General features: G+C 43.2%; 1 protein-coding gene across 3 annotated transcripts in view; it reads left to right on the top strand.

Annotated features, from left to right (window-relative positions):
- LOC140205149 (glycogen [starch] synthase, muscle-like) overlaps window positions 1-25,826 on the top strand; it is a 127,677-nt gene that overhangs the window by 27,256 nt on the left and 74,595 nt on the right. For all 3 annotated transcript variants that reach the window (XM_072272415.1, XM_072272413.1, XM_072272414.1), the window contains 4 exons: window positions 12,710-12,901; window positions 16,995-17,180; window positions 23,762-23,906; window positions 25,277-25,394. In XM_072272415.1, the coding sequence (XP_072128516.1) occupies window positions 12,710-12,901; window positions 16,995-17,180; window positions 23,762-23,906; window positions 25,277-25,394 (641 nt within the window). The remainder of the gene's footprint in view (window positions 1-12,709; window positions 12,902-16,994; window positions 17,181-23,761; window positions 23,907-25,276; window positions 25,395-25,826) is intronic.

Here is a 25,826-nt window from a genome sequence, read left to right as displayed (position 1 = left end):
TGAATTGTGTCCCCCTGACTATGACAGTTTCAGGGTACCAAGGTGCCAGGTTTGTCACCATGTTCAAAAGACATTTTAGGTGCAATCTACTGTATGTCAACAATTTTTCAGGTTTTGAGGTTTAAAATTTATTGTATGGATCCTGTCCTCTGCTTATCATTTATCACCCCCTAAATCCAGTGTCTGCTTTCTCTCGGAATTCTCAGAATTCTTATCTTCTATTATATTGAACTATGACAGGATTGTCATCGCTGGTGATTTCAATATTCATATTAATGACCTCTCCAATGCAAACTGTATGGCAGCTGAATTTATGAACTTACTAGACCACCTAGATCCTGCCCAGCATGTCACTGAGCCCACCCATCAATGTGGTAATGACAAAAGGGTTAACTATTATTAACATCCCTCTCTCTGATACCACTATCTCTGATAATTTTTCTGTACTTTTTGATGCCCTCTTGCCTGTAACCAAGACCTCGAAAGAAATTATAGTTAAAAATGGTTTCTTGATGCTACAACACAACTTAAGTTCTCTGAGCTGGCTAGTTTAACTGACCCATGTGGCCAAAACTGGACAATAAATGCATTGGTTGAATTTTTTCAATAATAACATGATAAATATATTAACCACAGTGGCCCCACTTAGAGTTAAAAAAAATCAGTCAGTGAAACTTTGCCATGATTTAACAATTCTGTCTGCACGCTTGAGATCATGCAGAGTGGTTGAGAGAAATTAGAGGAAAACTGGACTAGAAGTCCACCATAATATTTTCAAGGGAAAACTAGCCTCTGTTAATGCTGCTATATGCTCTGCATGAAGAGTCCAATTCCAAGATTATAATAGGGAATAATGATGATTCAGGAATGTTGTTCTCTACTATGAACCAACCTGCCTAAGCAGATAATGTCCTCAGTCAAGCAAATGCCACAAAATGAGAGGAATTCATAATTTTTTTATCCAGTTTATTTTTTTTAAATTTTGTTTTCAAGTTTGTACTTTTGTAACGCACTTTGAACTGCATCACCTGTATGGAAAGTGCTCTGTAAATGAAGTTATGATGTTTTAGAAAGTTTGTGGAAATAATAGTGATTGGCATCAAGGTGAGACTACAGATTCTGGGTGTGGGTAAGCGTGTAGAAATGAGTAAAACAAAGGTAGACCAGAGGGTATCAGATAAGTCATTCTTTTTATTCAATTTTGCAATCTTAACAGTTTTGGCGAGGCCAGAATAAATTGCTTATTCCTGATTTGGGAGATTATTGACAGCAAATCTGTCCCTCAGGTAATATGCTTGCAGCAAATGTCTTCAACTCAAATGATAATGGAAAGTGGTGGCATTATTCTTTTTGTTGGATGTTGTTTTGATGGATGATTCAGCAATGAATCAGGCCCAGAGCATTCCGAGGTGACTGAACCCGATGTTTGGTTGTCGATTTGGGTGCTGGGCCAGATTGAAAGAGTCAGGGTGTCAGGGCACAAGGTGAGAGAAGGGCGGTTCAGATCGCTGCCTCACTGGGTTTACTCTGCTCTGTGCTGAACTGTGCTCAACTACGGCACTCTCTTGTGGACTTCAGGATGCTATTTGCTTGTGTTTTTTTCTCTCTGCACATTGGGTGTCCGACAGCCTTTTTTTTAATGTGGGTTTGTTTTATGGGCATGATACGTTTATTTTTCTCTACACACTGGGCGCTCGACGGTCTTTCTTTTATTATGTGAGTTTTTTTGGGTTTCTTTGTTTCATGTGTGCCTGTTAGGGTTGTATAATGTATACATACTGTGACAATAAATGCACTTTGAACTTTGCAAGTGCCATGTCTATTAACTCAAGATCATTTCTGCACAAACTCTCCCAGTGCAGAACACACAAGGAAAATCACAGACATTCTGCACTGTGTTTGACTCTGGAGCTTCTTGGGGATAGAAGCTGAAGAGTGAGTGTGTGTGTGTGTGTGTGTGTGTGTGTAAGAGAGAGAGAGAGAGAGAGTGTGTGTGTGTGAAAGAGAGAGAGAGAGTGTGTGTGTGAAAGAGAGAGAGTGTGTGTGTGTGAGAGAGAGGGAGTGTGTGTGTGTGAAAGAGAGAGAGAGAGAGTGTGTGTGTGTGTGTGAGAGAGAGGAAGCGTGTGTGTGTGAGAGAGAGAGTGTGTGTGTGTGTGTGTGTGTAGGGGGAGGTGGGTTTTCTGGTTGAAAGAGGAAAAGGGTCATAAACTGGAAATCAGTGATTCTCGAAGGTCAGAGGGGTGTTTGGGAGGGGTCTGATCATCTGTGGGGGAGTGCAGATGATCAGTAGTTGAGCAGTTATGGACAGCTTGAAAACCAAGATTGATATCTGATCCTTTTGTTTTTCAGAATCTGGATGCTACTGGCAAGACTAGCATTTAATCTGCTTTAATTGCTCACGAATAGGTAGTGGTGGCCTGCTTGTTGAACTGATGAAGTCCTTCTGGTGAATGTACACTTAGAACGTAGCTGGTGAGGGAGTTTCAGGATTTATACTCAGTGACAACAAAGGAATGGTGATGTTCTATCAGGTCAGGATGCCAGAATGTGGTGATGGAATGTTTGGCTGCGTTAGAGGTAGAGATTGTGGGGGTTTTCCACGTGATCCTGGCTTAGGCCTTTGCAAATAACGACAGTGTGTTTTGTGGATGGTGCATATTGCAATTTCAGCGCAAAGGACCATAAAGGAGGGAGGAGAAGATAGCAGCGCGACGCAGCCCGCGCAGCCGTTCCGCATGAATATCGTATTTGTGAAGTAGGATGCCGTGCACAGTCCGGATTTGATGGAGACAGCCATGAGAAGTGCGGAGGAACATCTGGAGTAACTTCTCAAATGCCTGCTTCGCTGCTGCTGCTACTGTGTGATCCAGAATCTCTGGAGAGAAAGGCCCCAAATCCTCGGCTTTTCCTATTGCCTGTTGCCGGGGCCGGGATCGAAGCGCTCAGCAGAGATGGTGCTTGGTGTCGAAGAGGTGGTCAGAGGCTGGGAGTTTTCGGACGGACTCGGAGTCGGACTGTGGTCGGATGCTTCCAGGATGCTGCATCGGCAAGTTGGCGCTGGAGGTTTACCGTCTGCGTGAGATGATGGGACTTTAGAGAGACTTTGAGACTTTTACTGTGCCATGGTCTGTTCTTATCAAATTACAGTATTGCTTTGCACTGTTGTAACTATATTATAATTATGTGGTTTTTGTTAGTCTTTAAGTCGGTTTGTCATGTGTTTTCATGATATCATTCTGGAAAAACATTGTATCATTTCTTAATGCATGCATTACTAAATGACAATAAAAGGGGACTGCGTGTCCTCCTAATCTAATCAAATAGTGAATCTTATTGAAGCTGCACTTCGCACTCTGAAATTTACTAACCTTTTTGCCTTCTAGATCTTCTAAAGGATTTGAGATATTCAGGAGTGAGTCACTCACTCCTGGATACCCAACTTCTGACTTGCTTTGTAGCATTAGTACTTGTGCAGTTAGTCCAATTTATTTTCTGAAAAATATTCACCTTCAGGATGGGATTAATGAAAGATGCAGTAATGGTAATTTACACTGGATATCTAGATAGACCCTGAGATTCTTTGCTGGATGGTGATTATTTGACCCTTTTGTGGCATAAATGATCATTGTCAATTATCAGCCCATGCCGGATTGATTGCGTATTTATTTTTTTAATTTTGTGAATCAGCACAGAATAGGCCCTTCTGGGCTTTTGAGCTGCGCCATTCAGCAACCACTAGTTTAACCCTAGCCTAATCACAGGGCAATTTACAATGACCAGTTAACTTACTGGCCTGTATGTCTTTGGACTGTGGAAGGAAACTGGAGCACCCGGAGAAAATCTATGCATTCCACAGGAAGGACATACGAACTCCTTCCAGAGGACGCTGGGACTGAACTTCAGACTCCGACATCCCGAGCTGTAACAGTGTCACCCAAGCCATACTGCAAGGGAGACTGTTGTTTACAGATCACTTGTGTGGGTCGTGTAGGATTGTGTTACTTGTGTAGGAGTTTGGGATGAGGACCTGAGGCTTGGAGATGGAGGTAACTCCTGGATGGTTGGACACTGGGGATTCTGAAGTTCTCTCCAGTCACGCCTAAAGTAATAACAAAGTAAATACCGAAGATGATGCGAATCTAAATTAAAAACAGCAAATGCTGGAAATCCTCAGTAGTTCATGAAGCAACTGTGGAGAAATGTTTAGTGTCTATAATCTTTCCTCAGATTTAGCAGAAGTTGGGTAATGACATTTTAAAGAACAGAAATGATAGAACTTGGAGGATCAGTTTGTGATTTGGTGCAACACAGGAGAGGTGAAGCAGATGATGGCACAAATTGCAAGAAGGTGGAAAAAGGAACTGTCTGGGGGAGGTGTAGATAGAATAATATTATTCTCTGACGTTATTAAGTTTGAAGGCTCTAAAATGCCTTATTGAAAGATGCTGTTCATCTTACATTGTGCTTTGTTAGAGCTGTGTACATAACAAAAGGACATAAGAAATTGAAGTAGGAGTAAACTACTTGGCCTCTCATGTTTGTTCTGCAATTCGGAAAGATCATGGCTGATTCCCACGCCCTCACGCACTTTTCTGTGCCAACGTCCAAATGGGATGGATCCCTTCATATCTAAAAATCCACCTGTCACTGAACTGCAGATAAATAAACTTTTTCTTACTTCTGCACTCAGTGGCTGACTTATTTTCAGATTGTGATACCCTAGTCAGGGAGAATTCATTACTGTATCTACCCTGTTTACCCTTATAACAATTTTGTTTCATTGAGACCACCTGTAAGTCTTCTAAACTCGAGAGCTACATGAAGTCTGGACACAGGAAAGAAACTCGGATGGGAGTTTGCCTCCCAGGTGCCAGGGTCTGGGATGTTTCAGATCACGTCCACGATATCCTACAGTGGGAGGGAGAACAGTCAGAGGTCGTGGTACATATTGGTACCAATGACATAGGTAGGAAAAGGGAAGAGGTCCTGAAAACAGACTATAGAGAGCTAGGAAGGAAGTTGAGAAGCAGGACCACAAAGGTAGTAATCTCAGGATTACTGCCTGTGCCACGTGACAGTGAGTATAGGAGTAGAATGAGATGGGGGATAAATGTGTGGCTGAGGGATTAGAGTAGGGGGCAGGGATTCAGATTTCTGGATCATTGGGACCTCTTTTGGGGCAGGAGTGACCTGTACAAAAAGGACAGGTTGCACTTGAATCCCAGGGGGGCCAATATCCTGGTGGGGAGGTTTGCAAAGGCTGTTGGGGAGAGTTTAAACTGGAATTGTTGGGGGGTGGGAACTGAACTGAAGAGATAGAGGAAGAGGCGGTTGGCTCACAAATAGAGACAGTGTGTGAGGGAGGATAGGCAGGTGATAGAGAAGGGATGCGCTCAGACCGACGGTTTGAGATGTGTCTATTTTAATGCAAGGGGTATTGTGAACAAAGCAGGTGAGCTTAGAGTGTGGATCAGTACTTGGAGCTCTGACATGGTGGCCATTACAGAGACTTGGATGGCTCAGGGACAGGAGTGGTTACTTCAAATGCTGGGTTTTAGATGTTTCAGAAAGGACAGGGAGGGAGGCAAAAGTAGTGGGAGCGTGGCAATGCTGATCAGAGATAGTGTCACGGCTGCAGAAAAGGTGAACATCATGGAGGGATTGTTTACGGACTCCCTGTGGGTGGAGGTTAGGAACAGGAAGGGGTCAATAACTTGACTGGGTGTTTTTTATAGGTCACCCAATAGTAACAAGGATATTGAGGAGCAGATTGGGAAACAGAGCATGGAAAAGTGCAATAATAACAGGGTTGTCATGGTGGTACATTTTAATTTCCCAAATATCGATTGGCATCTCCCTAGAGCAAGGGGTTTAGATGGGGTGGAGTTTGATAGGTGTGTTCAGGAAGGTTTCTTGACACAATATGTAGATAAGCCTACAAGAGGAGAGTGTACTTAATTTGGAATTGGGAAATGAACCTGGTCAGGTGTCAGATCTCTCAGTGGGAGAGCATTTTGGAGATAGTGATCATAATTCTATCTCCTTTACAATAGCATTGGAGAGAGATAGGAACAGACAAGTTAGAAAAGCGTTTAGTTGGAGTAAGGGGAATTATGAGGCTTTCAGGCAGGAACTTGGAAGCTTAACTTGGGGACAGATGTTCTCAGGGAAAGGTACGGAAGAAAGGTGGCAAATGTTCAGGGGATATTTGTGTGGAGTTCTGCATAGGTACATTCCAATGAAACAGGGAAGTTATGATAGGGTGCAGGAACCGTGGTGTACAAAGGCTAGTAAATCTAGTCAAGAAGAAAAGAAAAGCTTACGAAAGGTTCAGAGAGCTAGGTAATCTTAGAGATCTAGAAGATTATAAGGCTAACAGGAAGGAGATTAAGAATGAAATTAGGAGAGCCAGAAGGGGCCAAGAGAAGGCCTTGGCAGGCAGGATTAAGGAAAACCTCAGGGCATTCTACAAGTATGTGAAGAGCAAGAAGTTAAGGCATGAAAGAATAGGACTTATCAAGTGTGACAGTGGGAAGGTGTGTTTGGAACCGGAGGAAATAGCAGAGGGCTTAATGAATACTTCAGTATTCACTTTGGAAAAGGATCTTGGTGATTGTAGTGATTACTTGCAGCGGACTGAAAAGCTTGAGCACGTAGATATTAAGAAAGAGGATGTGTTGGAGATTTTGGAAAGCTTCAAGTTGGATAAGTTGCCGGGACCGGATGAGATGTACCCCAGGCAGGCTACTGTGGGAGGCGAGGGAGGAGATTGCTGAGTCTCTGATCTTTGTATCATCAATGAGGATGGGAGAGGTTCCGGAGGATTGGAGGATTGCTGATGTTGTTCCCTTATTCAAGAAAGGGAGTAGAGATAGCCCTGGAAATTATAGACCAGTGAGTCTTACTTCAGTGGTTGGTAAGTTGATGGAGAAGATCCTGAGAGGCAGGATTTATGAATATTTGTAGAGATATAATATGGTTAGGAATAGTCAGCATGGCTTTGTCAAGGGCAGGTCGTGCCCTATGAGCCTGATTGAATTTTTTGAGGATGTGACTAAACACATTGATGAAGGTAGAGCCGTGGATGTAGGGTATATGGATTTCAGCAAGGCATTTGATAAGGTACTCCATGCAAGGCTTATTGAGAAAGTAAGGAGTCATGGGATCCAAGGGACGTTGCTTTGTGGATCCAGAACTGGCTTGCCCACAGAAGGTTGTAGAGTGGTTGTAGACGGGTCATATTCTGCATGGAGGTCAGTGACCAGTGATGTGTCTCAGGGATCTGTTCTGGGACCCTTACTCTTCGTGATTTTTTTTTAAATGACCTGAATGAAGAAGTGGAGGGATGGGTCAGTAAGCTTACTGATGACACAAAGGCTGGGGGTGTTGTGTATAGTGTGGAGGGCTGTCAGAGATTACAGCGGGACATTGATAAGATGCAAAACTGGGCTGAAAAGTGGCAGATGGAGTTCAACTCAGATAAGTGTGAAGTGGTTCATTTTGGTAGGTCAAAAACAATGGCAGAATATAGTATTAATGGTAAGACTCTTGGCAGGGTGGAGGATCAGAGGGATGTTGGGGTCTGAGTCCATAGGACACTCAAAGCATCTGCGTAGGTTGACTCTGTGGTTAAGAAGGCATATGGTGTATTGCCCTTCATCAATCATGGAATTGAATTTAGGAGCTGAGAGGTAATGTTGCTGCTGTATAGGACCCTGGTCAGACCCCACTTGGAGTACTGTGTTCAGTTCTGGTTGCCTCACCACAGGAAGGATGTGGAAACCGTAGAAAGGGTGCAGAGGAGATTTACAAGGATGTTGCCTGGATTGGGGAGCATGCCTTATGAAAACAGGTTAAGTGAACTCGGCTTTTCTCCTTGGAGTGACGGAGGATGAGAGGTGACCTGATAGAGGTGTATAAGATGATGAGAGCAATTGATCATGTGGATAATCAGAGGCTTTTTCCAAGGCCTGAAATGGCTGCCACAAGAGGGCCCAGGTTTAAGGTGCTGGGGAGTAGGTACAGAGGAGATGTCAGGGGTAAGTTTTTTACGCAGAGAGTGGTGAGTGTGTGGAATGGACTGCTGGCAACGTTGGTGGAGACGGATACGATAGGGTCTTTTAAGAGACTTTTGGATAGGTATATGGAGCTTAGAAAAATAGAGGGCTATGGGTAACCCTGGTAATTTCTTAGGTAGGGACTTGTTCGGTACAACTTTGTGGGCCGAAGGGCCTGTATTGTGCTGTAGGTTTTCTATCTTTCTAATACCACCTCATAACAAATTCAACATCCCTGAACTCAATGCTGTGAACTTTGCTGGACTCTGCCTTTTGCAAATATAGGTCTAATCTAATCAGGGCCTGACTGTAACTGAAGCAAGACATCTCTAGTCTTGTACACAAATCCTTCTTGCAATAAAGGCCAATAGGCTCCCTCCTTAATTGCTGACTATACCTGAATATTAAGTTTCACTTATACACGTACACTTTGAACTCCGACATCTTTCAATCTCACCCCTTTGTTCTGCCTGACTATTTTTGCCACCAAGGTGAATAACCTTACAATATTCCATGTTATTTTCCAACTACTTTCATCCATTCAGTTAATCTGTGTATCTCCCTAAAGCTTCTTACGGCCCACACTGCCATCCAACTTTGTGTTATTAGCAAACTTGTATATTATAATTGATCTGCTCATCTATATCACTAGTATAAACTGTGAACAGCTATGCCCCGACACCAACTACTATGGTATTCCATTAGTTTTATTTATTAGACTTACCCCTGTAGGTGGAAGGACTGCTACACCTCCTCATTCACCTTCTCCCTCACCATCATTCAGGGCCCCAAACAGTCCTTCCAGGTGAGGCAACGTTTCACCTGCGAATCTGTTGGGATCATCTATTGTATCCGGTGCTCCAGATATGACCTCTTCTACATTGGTGAGACTTGATGTAGATTGGGGGACCGCTTTGTTGAGCAGCTGCACTCTATTGGCAAAAAGCAGCATTTCCCAATGGCCAACCATTTAAATTCCAATCTCCATTCCCATTCTCACATCAACACACATCAAAGAACGCAGCAGGCCAGGCAGCATCTCTAGGAAGAGGTACAGTCGACGTTTCGGGCCGAGACCCTTCGTCAGGACTAACTGAAAGAAGAGCTAGTAAGAGATTTGAAAGTGGGAGGGGGAGGGGGAGATCCGAAATGATAGGAGAAGACAGGAGGGGGAGGATGGAGCCAAGAGCTGGACAGGTGATTGGCAAAAGGGATATGAGGGGATCATGTCCATGGCCCCTTCTACAGCCATGATGAGGCTAATCTCAGGTTGGAGGAGGAACACCTCGTATTCTGTTTGTGTATTGATTTCTCCAACTTCTGGTAATTTTTCCCCTTCCCTCTTCTTTAATTCTCCACTCTGTCCCCCCCCACCCCCTTGCCTCCTCTCCTCAACTGCCTATCACCTGTCCCTGGTGTCCCTCCTCCTTCTCTCTCTCTCCCTCATGGTCTACTCTCCTCTCCAATCAGATTCCTCCTTCTCCATCTGTTTACCTTTTCCACCTATCACCTCCCAGTCTCTTCCTTCATACCCCCTCCCCTACTCACTGGCTTCACCTATCACCTTCCTGCATGTACTTCTTGCCCCCCTCCCATATTCTACTTCTTCCCCCTTCCATTACAGTCCTGATGAAGGGTCTCAGCCTGAAACGTTGACTGTTTCTTCATTTCCATAGGTACTGCTTGACCTGAGTTCCTCCGGCATTTTTGTTTGTGGGTATTCCATTAGCCAAGGCTTGAAAATGACCCGCTTGCTGTTAATTAAACAATCTTCAATCTTTGCCAATGCATATATCCTAAAGGACACACCTAAGAATGAGGTGCCACCCAGGAGACACTGAAGCACAAGACTGTTTGCTTGAGAAAATATGTTCGTCACAGTTCAAAGTACATTTATTATCAAACTGTGCATACATTTTACAACCCAAAGACTCATCTCCCTACAGAAATTTTCTACAACTTTTTTCAATTAGATAATCAAATTTGTTCTTCCTTCCAAAAATGACGAACTTTTCCCATACCATACTCAATTTTTCCCACATTTTGTTCACTCGTTGAACAGTTCAATATCTCTCTAAGCAGCTTTATATCCTCGCAAATTGCCTTCCCACCCATTTATGTGTTGTGAGCAAATTTGGCTACTGTACATTTGTTTCTTCCAAGTCACACCTGGTTGTGAATGTGGTGAATATTTAAAACAGCGAACAGTACTAACGAAATGTAGGAAGCCAATGACAATGGGGTTAGAATGAGAATGAGATGGAAGATTCATATGATAATAATTGGAAATACTGTGTCATACTTGCAAATTGAACGTCTATCCAAATTAGTCAGCAAATCGGTGTTGGAGGGGGAGGAAACTGTCCAAATTTTTATGCTGTAAATGCTGCCAGTAATGCAAAGTACTAATGAATGACTGTTTCATCTGCAGAGAATGCTTGGTGTTCAGGAGAGCAAAAAGGAAGGTGACAGGGCAGGTACTGCATCTCCTGTAGTTAGCTCAAAGGAGCAATGAAACAGGAGCATATCTTGGTACTTATGGAGTGAACTGATCAACTTGGATGGAATGATCCATCAGAATGGCAAGAGGGAAGCAGAGAGAAGGATGGCAAGGCAATGGCTGTGCCAGAAATAAAGGGAGATGTGCAGCAGACATTTGTGAAAGGAGCAGAAACAGAAATCCCTATCGTGGTTCGAAGGGTGGGGGAAATGCACTCCATTTCCCATGGAAACAATGCATAGGTCGAAGGGCCTGTCAAATGTGGAGGATGAACTAATCCCTTCCCTTCGCAATTGTGTAGACTCGGTTGTACATGTTTAAATATATTGAGATAACAGTGGTTATGAGATACATTTGGAAGCAAGACTGCGCTCATATTCTGACATACAGGTTTTCCCCGCTATCCGAAGGTAGAGCGTTCCTATGAAACGGTTCGTAAGCCGGAATGTCGTAAAGCGAAGAAGCAATTACCATTTATTTATATGGGAAAATTTTGTGAGCGTTCGCAGACCCAAAAATAATCTACAAAAATCATGCCAAATAACACATAAAACCTAAAATAACAGTAACATATAGTAAAAGCAGGAATGATATGATAAATACACAGCCTATATAAAGTAGAAATACTTTTCCACAATCATTGCCTGCACTGTACTCCGCAGCGAAAATCTCACGCAAACGCTCTAGGCAAAAACACGGTGCAAGCGCTCTGGGCAGAAAATCTCACGCAAGCGCTGTTGGCAAAAACACTCGCTCCAGTAACCTTTAAGCTATGAAGCTGCCAAATCATACCAAATAACACATAAAAATACACAGCCGATATAAAGTAGAAATAATGTATGTACAGTGTAGTATCACTTAAGGCAATCAGGAAGACATCGCGCACACTGATGATGGTGTGTTAGGCTGAGTCATCGGTGGTTCGGGTGGTGCAGTGGCCCCCACCCTCCGGGCAGTGACCCAATACTGATCCGCGAAGCATGCAGGGGTACAGCGGTAGCCGGAAGGCACACAGCACATCTTCAATCGCCTCTGATATGGGCCAACAATTACGAGTTGGGCGGCACCTAATTAATTAGCATGTTTATTTCGGCTTTTTTCTTAAAGATGTGCTGTGTGCCTCCCGGAATTCTCCACGAATTGGAATCTGTCCGCGGCTCAGGGGTTGGGGTGGTGGGACACTGGGGTGTCATCTCATCGTCATCTGTTTCCATTAGGGCAGGCAGGCCATCTTCTCCTTCGACTGCCCGCCTCGATGTCGAAGGTTGAGGTTCGTCGTCTGCTGTGGCTGATGTGGAAGGCTTGAAAAACGACAGTATGCTTGACTGCTGAGCCTCGCGCATTTTTCTATCATACAGTTCTTTGTAAGCACTCTAACCATCTTGCAGATATGCCCTAAGCCGACATACCCTTTCAAAATTAAAGTCGTACTTTATCATTGCAGCGAAAATCTCATGCAGTTGCTTTACGTTCAGTTCCTGGACAACTTCACTTTCGGTCCGTCCGCTACTGCATTCGGTTTCGATTGTTATCCTTTCCTCTTCCAATTGCATGGGCTCTTCATCTATCAGTTCTGGTCATGGGATGCCAAAACCTCTTCAACATCATCTTCATCAACTACCACAAGCCAAACTCACTTTGCCCTTACTTCGTTCACCACGATCGAAATGCTTAATTATGTCTAGTTTTACGCCAAGTGTAACACCCATACGAGCTCTTTCAGGCTTTTCCGATATCTTAGAACTCATCTTGCTAACGGCTGCTCACAGGCATGTGTTTAAGCAATGCTGGCTAGAATGCCGTTCCGAATCCGGGGGGAGGAGTGGCTGCTTGGGGCATGCGCTGCTTTTTTTCACGCGCTGCCTTTTTTCATAACAGTGAAAACACCTTCTCTTAGCGAAAACAGGTAACTAATGTAGGTCTCTCGTAACAGTGAGGTTTCGTAAAGCGAATGTTCAAAAAGCAGGGGACACCTGTATGGTAACAGTCAAGAGTATTCAGGTATTCTGTTATTAAAACTAATAATATGAAAAAATGCATAAGGTTGCTGTCACATTTCCTTGTTTATCTCCGTGAAAACAGATAATGTAAATATCATTAATTATGACACAATCCTAGAGGCTTCTGACATTTAGCTTGTTCTGTCTTGCAGGTACATTTTGGCAGATGGCTGATTGATGGAAGTCCTTATGTTGTGCTACTAGACATTGCTGCCTGCATTTGGAGTCTAGATCAGTGGAAGACGGAGCTATGGGATTCATGCAATATTGGAATTCCCTGGTTTGACAAGGAAGCTAATGATGCAGTGCTGTTTGGTTTTATCACTGCTTGGTTCCTGGGCGAAGTAAGTATACAGTACCCGGTACCTCCTCCGTTCAGCATCAGGGCATGGCCTGGTCTTTCACTGAGACTTGCAGTATGAGATTTCTAGAACGGTGCTCGTTACACTGACATGGGAGCAGGTGGAGTTGTGGTCTTCAGAGGTGTTCAAAATCACAGTGTCTGGACAAATAACAATTTTTAGTGGTAGAAATGCCACTGCCAGATTAAAGACTGTATGGGATAACATAAATGTGTTTTTAAATACCATCTTAAAATTCGAACTTTCAAAAAATGGTATCTGATATTTTAAAAGAACCAGTGATATATTTGTGAAATGTGAAGGTCAGAGCCTCCAGCACTGCAGAATGAATGAAGGAGGTGACCTGTTATTTCTCCGCCATTAAAGCTGTTAAAAGGACAGCATGGATTCACCATCAGCTCCAACCTGGTGGCCCATTGCCTGGGTCAAGTTTTGCCCCAGTGCTGAAAGGAAGAGGCCCTATAACGGGCATCAGCCGCAAGTCACAGTTCCATGCCTGGGGCCTCAGCATCCAGCACACCAACAATTGCTGAGGTTGTTGGAGGTCAGTGGCCTCAGCCACAGGATGTCCTTATGACAGTGCCATTAATCTAACCCCCATCCAGAGCTGTCTTATTAATGACTTGCTTCCTTTATAAGATCAGATGTGGGAATGCACTCTGATGATGTCACCAGGTGCAATTCCACTTGGTACTGCTTGATATATGAGACAGCTTAGGCTTGTATACTGCAAGACTTGGATAACCTTCATGCATGACTCAACAAGTAACAAATATTGGCACCACAAATTGTAGGTTAATGTTTATCTCCAAACAGATGGATTTTAACTTTCGAATCATGACCCTAAGCAGCATTACCATTGCCAAGTCCCTCTTGCCAACTTTCCAGGCGGTTGACTTTGACCAGAAACGCACATTGATCCGCCATAGACATACAATGGCTGCAAGAGCGTTAATAGGTTGTTCTGCAGCAAGTGTCTCACCAAAATAGTTATCTGCTTTCATCTGATGTGAAAATGAGGCATCTTGCACTACGACACCACCCACATTGCCAATTGAAATTCCAGGGATTCAAAAGTTCATTTAGTAACTGCCAGGTGCCCTGGCTGCTTTCCCTTCTTCAGCGCTCCCAACCTCACAAAGGAGATCTGTAACCAAACACCAACTGACTGTTCATCCTCCAATGGTCTTTGTCACTGTAAGGATTCATGTGCCAAAAAACAATCAAAAACTTTACCCTGTATCGCCTCACTGAAACGGTTAATGATGGATAGTGATGTAAACTAATACACTCTCTGTATTGTGATTCGTAAAAGTCATCAGCTTTATATTAGCCCACATACAGTACTCACCCTGGGTGTGCTACAAAGATTCCCTTTTCCCATTATACGTGCAGTACCTGGCCCAATCTTAGCACCACAACTAGAGTCAGAACATGATCCTCAAAATCGGCAGACTCGGGTCGCAAGTGCAGTTCTCCTTTAAGAATAAAGAGCTTGGTAATGAGCTGGTCTGCAGGCACGATTGAAACGAAGAGGACTTGCAGCACCACTCCTGACTATCCTGCTGGCGAATGTACGGTCTCTGGAAAATAAAACTGAAGACCTCAGAGCAAGATTGCTGTACCCGAGAAACATTTTTGTGGTACTCTGCTTTATGGAAACATGTCCCACTCCCACCATTTTGGATGCAGCACTTGCAGCCCAAAGTCTTCACTGTCTGCCAGAAAGGCCGACGTTTTTAGAGGAAGGAGGAGACGGAGTTTGCTTTATGATTAACTCATAGTTGTGCACAGACTATGTCTTAATCCTGCTCACCTGAGCTGGAATATCTAGCAGTGTTTGTGTCATCCAGTTTATCCACCAAGGGAGTTTTCCGCCATCATTCATCTCAGGCCAGCGTCAGACAGGCGGTGGAGGAGCTGAGCACCATGATCAGCGGTCACGAGACAGCACACCCTGATGCCTTCCCTATCATTGCGGGGGGTTTCAACCAGGCCAGCTCGAGGAAGTCTCTGAACAGCCACCACCAACCTGTGGAGTCAGAGCCAAACTGCCCATAGCCAGACTAGAAGCCATGGATGAACCAGGAGATTTGTAGTCTGCTGACACTCAAGACTGGTGATACAGAACTAGGCAAGATGTCCAGGTACGACTTACAGGGGGCTATTTTAAGAGTAGAAAAACAATTATGATTGAAGTTGGAGACTGAATCAGATATCCGACTGCGCTGGCAGGGTTTGCAGGGTTTACTTTCCTACAATGCAAAACCTAACAACATGAGTGACTGTGATGCTTCACTCCCAGATGAGCTGGGAGAGTAAAACTATACCCGCGTGAATTCCCTGCAGCATCTTGTGACCCTGGGATCTCTGTCTCAGTTTCCCACACAAATATTTTTGTTAGGTACAGGTTTTATAAACTTTGCAATGTGATTACTTTAATACCCATCAAAAGATTGCACTATTAATTTCTGAGAGATGAAAATAAATTAATTTAAGTGGTCATATCTTTTACATTAGGTTTTAGTGGAGCTAGACCAGTCTGTCCTAAACATAATCAGTATATTGTGATTTTTGAAAGCGATATTGCCTTTATATGTTGTGCCACAGTCTATGCATTTATTCATTTTTCCCCTTTCCTCTGCCATCAATAGAATACTTTGCAGAGAGGGGTGCTTTTGGCTCTGATATTGCTTCTGCCACCAATGAAGACCAGATTGTGGACTATTATTGTCGTTTTGTGGTTTATGCTTTTGTGAAAACACCTTTCACAGTTCTGAAATATAATACAGTTTTAGCTGGTAAAAGTTACAGTACAGCTGCAGAGTAACTATTCTGGCTTTGCAACTGTGAATGTGTGCTTTCCTTAATGCTTACATCTTCTTTGGCGTAGCATCCCTCCCTTCAGGAACAGTCCAAGGTGAAGGGGACAAAATATATGTACAATCTTCTTGTGGTTTTTAACTATTCAGAAACCTTAAGTGTATCCTGTGATAACACTTGTGAATAAGGAAGTTTGTTATAATATTTTGCTTGCAGTTGAACAAGCTAAAAATTGTTTGCTAAGTGACTATTATCCTTGTAGCGAAAAGTACTGGCTATGTGCCAGGTAGAAGTGCCTTGGGATTTCTCTTTTGGGCCTTTGGTTTGGTAAGCAGGCAAGATTGCGGAAGTTTCTGTCACTGGGGAGTTAACTTCCTGTTAGAGTAACCACTCTGAGATGCTGCACGTAGTCATTGCTTGCATTTTTAGGTCCAGATCTGGTAGAAGTTAGAGGGGAGGAGAAGTTGGATTGTTTGTAAGTGGCATGCCAGAGAGCTTATCACCACAACAACCCTAGCTTCATCTTATTAGAAATATTTCTCAGGGAATAGGATGAAGCCAGGATTGTTGTGATGATCCAGCCCTTCCCATTCTCTGAGCAACTTAAAACTAACTTATTTTCTCTCTTTCCTATTTCTAGTTGTGTCTTTCACCTGCTGTTACCAAATCTGTTGAGTGCTTTCACATTTTCTGCTTTTTTTTTCTTTCGTTGATTTGTAGCATTGCCTGGGCTGTTTATTAACTTGGACCCTCTTCTGTGATGGTCCCTGGGCCACTTCCTTAATACTGTCTTTTCCATCTTGTGAATTGTGTAATTATGCTTCATTTCTAATTGCTTATTTCCCTTTGCCAGTTTTCTCTCTGCTGTGGTCATTGGCAGCTGTGCTTCCCCATGCTGGAGTTTAGTTTGGTTGTAAACACCAGCTGTTTGCCTATTTGTCAAAATCAAAATCCTTACAACACTTCCCATCTTTATAAGTCCATATTGATCTATAAATGTCTTTAATCAGAAAAATGAGTTTCCCCAATCATGAAGTTCAAAACTTACCAGTCATAAATTAATTAAAGTAACATTTCTAAATGTTTTTGCATGTGATCTTATTTTTAGGATGCACTTCTTTTAGAAAATCAGAGTTCAGGAATTATTTGTTATAATGGACCTATTTGTGTAATCAGTCTAGAGAATTATAATGTTGACAGTATGTATTGTTGCAATGTGTGTGTTTAAGTTTAACCTTACTTTATTTTGTAGTTTGTGGCCCAGTGTGAGAAGGAGACCTTTCTCATTGCACATTTCCATGAATGGCTGTCAGGTGTTGGCCTTGTTTTGAGCCGCATTAGAAAACTCCCCGTGGCAACAATCTTCACAACACATGCAACTCTGTTGGGACGCTACCTCTGTGCTGGGAGTGTGGACTTTTACAATAGTCTGAAAAATGTAAGTCTGCATTTGCAGTCCCCGGTTCTCTTTCTGGCTTCCATGTTGATTAGACTAATACCATCATCAAAGGGTGTAGGTAGAGCGTATTGATGCAAGAACCCAGCTTAGAAATTAGGGCCCTAAATGAGGAACAATATGTTTTCACTTCTGGAACATGACTGTAAATCTAACTTGGACAAATTATTGCTACATACAAAAAGTTAATGAGGAAATGTCATTTGATCTAGCAGGTGGATTTAAAAATGGAAAAAAAAACAATTGAATATAGTTTAAACCTGGCACAAAGACATAAAATGCCTAAACTATCGAGTGGAAATATTGTTTTGAAATATGGTGTTTGATATGGAAATATGGTGTGCAGTTTTTTTTTATATGGCTGCTGCACTTTTAACAAAGTTTTTCTTACTGCATCATGAAACTCTTTGATGCATCGTGGAGAATCACAATGACCACCCATTTCAGCCTGATCAAGGGGTTTACAATCCTGCAGAGGAGTCAAAGGTTCAGTAGTGAGACAGAGAACACAAAGTCACCAGTTCTGCTACCCTGAAGTGCCGAGAAAATGTGTTTCAGTTTCAATGCCTCCCTCTCCCCTCACCCCACTTCACCCCCACCCAATGTTCTGTCTAAGGTGTGCAAACGTGTGCATGCACACATCTTGTGCTACAAGCGCACAAGGACATTTAAACTGCATACAAAAGATTGTCACCCTCTACCTCATTGGCATGTTAAATATATTTCACAATCATACACAATTACAGTTCTTTTTCTGGTTTCTGATGTGGACAGTGTTGACAATGTGGAGTTTGCAATGATTTGTCTGTAGAGTTTAGAATTGACTTATTTACGCTGTTTTTACTGAAGAAGTTATTCATTCACTCTGTTGAATTCCAATGAAGCAAAGGTTGTGAAATGCAAAAGAACTGCTAGTTTATTTAAAGCAGAATGGCTTAATGAAACAGTAGAAACGGCTACACTGAAAGCTCATGAGGTCAGGAACGTGCCGCTACGAGAAATATTTATGTATAATACAGAAACTAGAGTACCTGTGTGTGTTGCTGCAATGGAGAATTTGCAAGTGGGAAGAAGTGGAGCGATATTTGCAAACTTGACTTTTTAAAGCCTCCTTTAGCAAGCAGATCACATGGACAGAGTGCAAAAGCTCCTTCATTACATACTACAGGCCTGCTACATATGTTTTGTGAGTGTGCAGATGAACGAGACTGAAAACGATCAAACCCACAGGTCAAAGTTCTTATTGAGAGTATTCGGTAGCAGCTAAAACAAATATCTTCATGTATAAAATTCAGTGTGCACATGTTGCCACTGTGCAAAAAAGTTGCACAGTACAACATTTTTGCGCACACTAGTCATTACAAATTAGAAGGAACATTACCCCCAACCATATTTCAGGGAGTGCATTCAAGACTAGCCAGTATGAAGAAAAACAGTCCCTTGTCCCTTAACCCCATTCTGCTTTTCATGCAGAGATTAAATTTGCATCGTCTGGTTTTTGATCCTTCTGTCATTTCTCACTATTTACTCAGTGAATTCCATTACTTTCTCTCCTCCATTTTCCGGCTGCTATTGGCCCTCGTTCCTAACTCCATTCTGTAAATTTCCTCTGCACTTTCTGCAAGTTGTTGACAGCTTTTTTTTTACTGTGATGCCCCAAACTAGAAATTCCAGTGAAAACCAACTAGTAGTTTATATTTTATTATAACTTCCCTTTTTTGACAACGTATGTCTCAATCTTTAAAGCCTTTTTATCTTAGAAGTTTTAGCTGCTTGTCCTACTACTTTCAGAATTAGACTAAGATGCCTTCCATACTCTCCAGAAACAAATTGCACTTAAAACCATGTGTACATTCAGGGAAAACATTGAAAGTGAAAAAGCATGTGTCATTTGGTTAGAATTTGATTTGTGCTGTTTCCCCTAGACTAACAAATTTCCTATTGAGATTTAATGCTTTATTTTCACTTTTCATTTATCACTGGTGAGGCTGGTATTCAGCCAGCATTCATTGACCATCTCTAATTGAAAAGTTCAAAGTAAATTTCATTATCAAGGTACATATCTTCACCATATGTAACCCTGAGATTCATTTTCTTGTGGCATACTCAACAAATCTAGAGAATAGGATCTATAACAGGATCAATGAAAGACTGCCCAACTAGGGTATTCAACCAGAGCACAGAAGACAACAAACTCTGCAAATGCAAATATCAATAAATAGCAATAAATAAAGGTGAGTTGCCACCCTGAACTTGTGCAGTGCACCTGATGAAGGTTCTCTCACAGTGCTGTTGGAGAAGGAATTACAGAATTTAGACTCGGCAGAAATGAAGTGATGATGAGATATTTCCAATTCAAGTTGGTGTGTGACTAAATGGGCAACTTGCATGTGAAGATGTCCCGCTTAGTGAAAGTATTCATGGGTTTGGGAGGTGCTGTTGGAGCAGCCTATGTGAGTAAGTTGAGTGGATGTTGTATATGTCACTCTCAGACAGTACACTGCGTACAATTAAAGGAATTATATTTATGAATCTTAACTAAAGGTTAGTAAAGAATAACAAAAAGAAAAGGGCCCATTCTAATTAAACGGTCAGATGTGCACAAGTTGGAGCTCATCTTGAACCTCTCTGTCACTCACGCGCTCGGCCCTCGGTCAACGTGAAAGCACACACCATCTTCCGAACGCTGCTCGCAATCCATCTTGAACAAACGGATCTCCCACTGGATTGTGTGCAACGACTGTCTTCTCTCTTCATCTCCTCTCGAACAAAAGCCCCAAGCTCAACCTTAGTGTCGCTCACCAGAGAAACCTCTTCTTGATTTGACCAACCTAACTGAATGGCACACATTTCTCCTCATCTCTTATCTTCAACAATAACCCAAACAAGTATGAAAGCAGAACAGACAGCTCTTTCAGAACTGCCAAAATGAAACACATACAGCATAACAGTAAAAATATGAACGAGGGCAGTACAATAACTCTAACCACAAGGATTCTACGTCTTCTGATCCTATGTCACTCCTTTCTAAGGATTTGATTTTGTTTTTTTATCAATGGAGCCACCCCACCCTTTCTATGCCCAGCTGCCTGTCTTTTTGACACTATTCGTATCCTTGAACGTTAGCTCCCAGCTGTCATCTCCTTTCAGCCATGACTCTGTGATGCTCACAATGTCGTCCTTCCAATTTGTAACTGCGCTACAAGATCACCTGCTTTATTTCATACATTGTGTGCATTCATTTATACCACATTCACCACCCTCTTCAATTTTTTTTACTCCACATTGTTTGAAGTTAAATTTTTAACCCTTTCTAAACTTTTTGTCTTTTTCTTTATTTTGAAGACTTTAGTAACTTCTCCTGCACGCTCCCCTTATTTTATCCATACTCTTCGAAGCTGTTGAACCCACTGCCGTAGCATCTAGTGAAAAGCCCTATCCACAGCCCTAGTTATGCTATTCATCAGGACTCTGGTCCCACGATGATTCAGGTGGAGCCCAAACCATTGGGATAGCTCCTTTTTTCCCCAATACTGGTGCCAGTGTTCCACAAATTCAAACCCACTTCTCCCACACCAGTCTTTGAGCCACACACTTCGTTCTCTGAGAATCCTACAACAGGTAGTGGATACTGTCCAGTCCATCACGGGTAAAGCCCTCCTCACCATTGAGCACATCTACACGGAGCACTGTCGCAGGAAAGCAGCATCCATCAGGAAGATGGTACAGGAGCCTCAGGACAGACAGGACTCTCACCACCAAGTTCAGGAACAGTTATTACCCTTCAGCCATCAGATACTTGAACCAGTGAGGATAACTTCACTCAACAACACACAAAATTGCTAGAGGAACTCAGCAGGTCAGGGAGCATCTAAGGAAAAAATTACAGTCGACGATTCGGACCAAAACCCTTCAGCAGGACTGGAGAGAAAAAGCTGAGGAGTAGATTTAAAAGGTGGGGGGAGGGGCAAGAGAACCACCAAGTGACAGGTGAAACCTGGATGGGGAGGGATGAATAAAGAGCTGGGAAGTTGCTTGGTGAAAGAGACAGAAGGCCATGGAAAAAGAGAAAAGGATGGAGGAGCACCGGAGGAAGGAGATGAGTGGGCAAGGAGAAAATATGAGAGAGGGAAAGGGGGGTGGGAAATGGTGAAGGGGTGGTGGGAGGCATTACTGGAAGTTTGAGAAATCAATATTCATTGCATCAGGTTGGAGGCTACCCAAATGGAATATAAGATGTTGTTCCCCCTAACTAAGTGTGGCTTCCTCATGACACTGGATGAGGCTGTGGAAGGACATATGGGAATGGGAATGGGAAGTGGAAGTAAAATGGGTGGCCACTGGGAGATCCTGCTTGTTCTGGTGGACGGAGTGTAGGTGCTCGCTGAAGCGGTCTCCCAATCTACGTTGGGTCTCACCGATGTACAGGAGGCCGCACCGGGAGCACCGAACAGAGTAAATGACCTCAACAGACTCACAGGTGAAGTGTCGCCTCACTGGAAGGACTGCTTAGAGCCCTGAATGGTAGTGAGGGAGGAAGTTTTGGCCCAAAATGTAGACTGTACTTTTTTCCTTAGATGCTGCCTGGCCTGCTGAGTTCCTTCAGCATCCTCCAGCATTTTCTGTGTGTTGCTCAGATTTCCAGCATCTGCAGATTTTCTCTTGTTTGAGGATAACTTCACTCGCCTCATCACTGAACTGTTCCCACAACCTGTGGACTTATTTTCAAGGACTCTTCATCTCATGTTCTCAATATTCATTGTTTATTTATTATTATTATTATTATTTCTCTTACTTTTGTATTTGCAAAGTTTGTTGTCTTTTGCACATTAGTTGTTTGTCCACCAACAGGGCATGGTCTTTCGCTGATTCTGCTACGGTTCTTGGACTTACAGACTGTGCCCACAAGCAAAGGAATCTCAGGGTTATATATGGTGATGAATATGTACTTTGATAATAAGTTTACTTTGAATGTTGAAATTTGAACTTTATTGTTTAGCGTGCAAGTTGTCCTACATTGCAGCTTCACACTTCATAGAAAAAGGTTTGATAGCAATGATTGAATTAGGACATTGAAGTTACAGGTTGTAGTGTTCTACATTTCTGCTGATAGTCCACAGTTCCTCATGATTGCCCACTTTTGGTCTGTTCTGAGACCATCCCAATTAGTACATTTGTACTGCCATACCTTGTGATGGAGGATGTCCTCTCTGTGGAGACTTTATGCTACAGCTGAAGGGCTTGCAATGCCTTTCAGAGCACCGTTAAGTGTGGATCTGGTTTCAATTACAGGCTGGGTAAGGACTACTGTGTTCCTCTTCCAAAGGAAGTAGTCTTTGTGTCAGTGAAGTCAAACTGCACTGGAGATTTAAGTGTTCTTAACATTTCTGTCTGGCAGTAAGGCAGGGTTAATGAGAGTTTGAGGATGTAGATAGCAGAAGATTTAAGTGTTTAAATAGGTTCTGGTACAGGGGAGGGTCTGCGCCTCACTCACACATGGCCTCTGTCTGCGTCACTTTCCCCTGACCCTGATGAATTCCCCTGCCCCCTCACCTTACACACCTGCTCCAAGTCGCATCCACCGCTTCTAATCCTTCACATCTCCTGCCCCTGTCACACTCATTTCCTGCACCATTGCATCTAGTTTGAATTAGGACTAGGTGTTGAGGAAGGGGGCAGAGGTGGATGTTACAACGTGTCTCAGTGGTTTTAAGGCCCTGTGGGGTGGAATGTGATGGAGAATGGAGTTGAAAGCAAATCTGTTGCTAACAGTTTGTGCACGGCACAGGGCAGGAAGTGCCTATGATGTAATCACGGGTGGATCTGATGGAGGCGTTGTGGAAGGGGGTGCGGATTCTGGAGGATGATGTGGCAGGGTGTGACAGGACAGACGAGGCTGACACATCCACATATAGAACAGGTAAGCGTCGTTCTAGGATGGGTTGGTGGGATATTCACTGGGGTTCGGGGCAAGTCTAATGTCACCAAGGATGTATCTGATGGGGACTGAACAGTTGTGATGGGGATCTTGAACAGGTGTGATGTGGTGCAGAGGTGGGTATGAAGGATAGTGGCAGATAATGCGCACAGGATTGTTTTGCACCCTGGCCATTGTATTTGTATTTCCATAGAGTCATGGAGCACCACAGCACAGAAACAAAGCCTTTCAGCCCATCTAGTCAGCCTGTTATTCTGCCTAGTCCCATTGATCCACACCTGGACAACAGCTCTCCATTCCACTCCTATCCATGGACCTATCCAAACCACTTAAATGTTGCAGTCGAATGTGCAATCACCAGTTCCACTGGCAGCTCATTCCACATTTGCCCCACCTTCTGAGTGAAGGAGCTCCCTCTCAGGTTCTCCTTAACAGCTTCACCTTTCACCCTTAACCTATGACCTCTAGCTCTGGTCTCACCCAACCTCAGTGGAAAAAGCCTGCTTGAATTTGTCCTTTTTATTACCTCTCATAATTTTTCCAATGTTACATTTTAATGATCCTTTTATCATCTGAACCAATAGCTGTGCACTTACTTTCTAATTCTCCTCCACTCTTGAAACAGTTTGACGTTGACAAGGAAGCAGGCACGAGACAGATTTACCATCGGTACTGTATGGAGCGAGCTGCTGTCCACTGCGCTCACGTCTTTACCACAGTGTCAGAGATAACCGCCATGGAGGCCGAGCATCTGCTCAAGCGCAAGCCTGGTACGTCCTGTCCCGTTCCCATATGGGAGAGATCCCTGTGTGGTGTGTGGTTGAGCAAACCTGGTACATCCCATCCCATTCCCCATCTCCATTAGTGACAGATACCTGGTACGTCCCATCCTATCCCCCAACTCTGTTACTGACAGACCTGGTACGACCCATCCCATTCCCCAACTCCATTACTGATAGACCTGGTACGTCCCATCCCATTGCCCAATTCCATGACTGATAGAGACCTGGTACATCCCATCCCATTGTCCAATTCCATTACTGACTGAGACCTGGTACATCCCATCCCATTCCCCAACTCCATTACTGATAGACCTGGTACGTCCCATCCCATTCCCCAACTCCATTACTGATAGACCTGGTACGTCCAATCCCATTCCCCAACTCCATTACTGATAGACCTGGTACGTCCCATCCCATTGCCCAATTCCATTACTGATAGAGACCTGGTACGTCCCATCCCATTGCCCAACTCCATTACTGACAGAGACCTGGTACGTCCCATCCCATTCCCCAACTCCATTACTGCTAGACATGGTATGTCCCATCCCATTCCCCAACTCCATTACTGATAGACTTGGTACATCCCATCCCATTGATCATCTATATTATCGACAGAGACCTGGTACGTCCCATCCCATTATTGACTGAGACCCGTGGGGTGTGTGGTGTGTGGCTTCCTGCACGTGGTCCAGGTGTTACCATTTGTCTGCAATCAGGATCAACAAGAAGTGCGGTTTAGCCGATACCTATCTCTGTATGTTGTTGTCACAGTGACATCTTCCAACCAACAAGTAACTGCCATAGATGGCTTTTCCTCAGCACTGTCATTGGCCAGTGAGGTCCATTAACAGATTCAACCTCTAGTATAACTGACATCAGCTGATTCTCCAGAAGTCTGAGGTCAGAATCAGGACCTTCCTGAGCCTTCAGATTATTTCAGGGCAGAGAAAATTTCCTTAAAATTGCATTAATTGTTTCATGTATTCAAGCCAGAACATTCAGGAGATAAGTCAGTATAATAATTTGAAATATCACTTCTGGTTCTCTCTCCTCAGTTGCTTATAACCTACTGAGCATTTCTGCCTTTTTTCTTTATTACCAAGACCCATTGCACATTGCTTGAATGTATTTCAACCTGCTGTAGTTTCCTGAGACTTAGGACAGAGACAAGAGCTGGAACAGAATTGTGGTATTACCAGGGAGAATAGTTGTGGTCTCAGTGCTTTGTTAAATAGATTTCTGCTATTCCACTCCCGTCAGATTGTTGCACTTGACATAAGTGTGTACTCTAACCTCACTAATGTTTACGGCCTTCCCAATTCTTTATGCATGTTTTAAGTTATATTTCTGTTATGCAGACGTGGTTACTCCAAATGGACTCAACATAAAGAAGTTTTCTGCGATGCATGAATTCCAGAACTTGCATGCCCGCAGTAAAGGTCACATCCAGGAGTTTGTCAGAGGGCACTTCTATGGGTAAGTTTAAAAGTTTAAAAACATGGGGCAAGTGAGAGTGGAGGTTGGCACCATTTATTCAACTAATGGATTCAGCTAAGAACAAGGTTAATCTCTGCTTTGAGTGCAATAGGAAATTGAACACAATGCACTGGACATTGAAAGAGATTAAGCTACAGTTTAAGGTGGTACTAATTTTTCTCGGCAGTATCAGACATATTGTACAGTAGAGACCTGGAGGCTATGCAGGTGGAATTTAGAAATAAGAAAGGAGTGATGACTTTGTTAGGAACAATGAAAAACTAATGAGGGGAATTAGGGGAGCATATATGTAGGGATATCACAGATAGGTGAAGGAATAATAGGATTTTAATAATTGGTGATTTTAACTTCCCTAATTTTGACTGGGTCTGCTTCAATGTTCAGGGATTAGCTGGGGCGGAATTAGTTTAG

The sequence above is a fragment of the Mobula birostris genome, chromosome 11 (assembly GCF_030028105.1).
Source record: "Mobula birostris isolate sMobBir1 chromosome 11, sMobBir1.hap1, whole genome shotgun sequence".
Lineage (NCBI taxonomy): Eukaryota > Metazoa > Chordata > Chondrichthyes > Myliobatiformes > Myliobatidae > Mobula > Mobula birostris.
The sequence above is the reverse complement of the archived record's forward strand: the minus strand, read 5'-3'. Positions and strand labels throughout refer to the sequence as shown.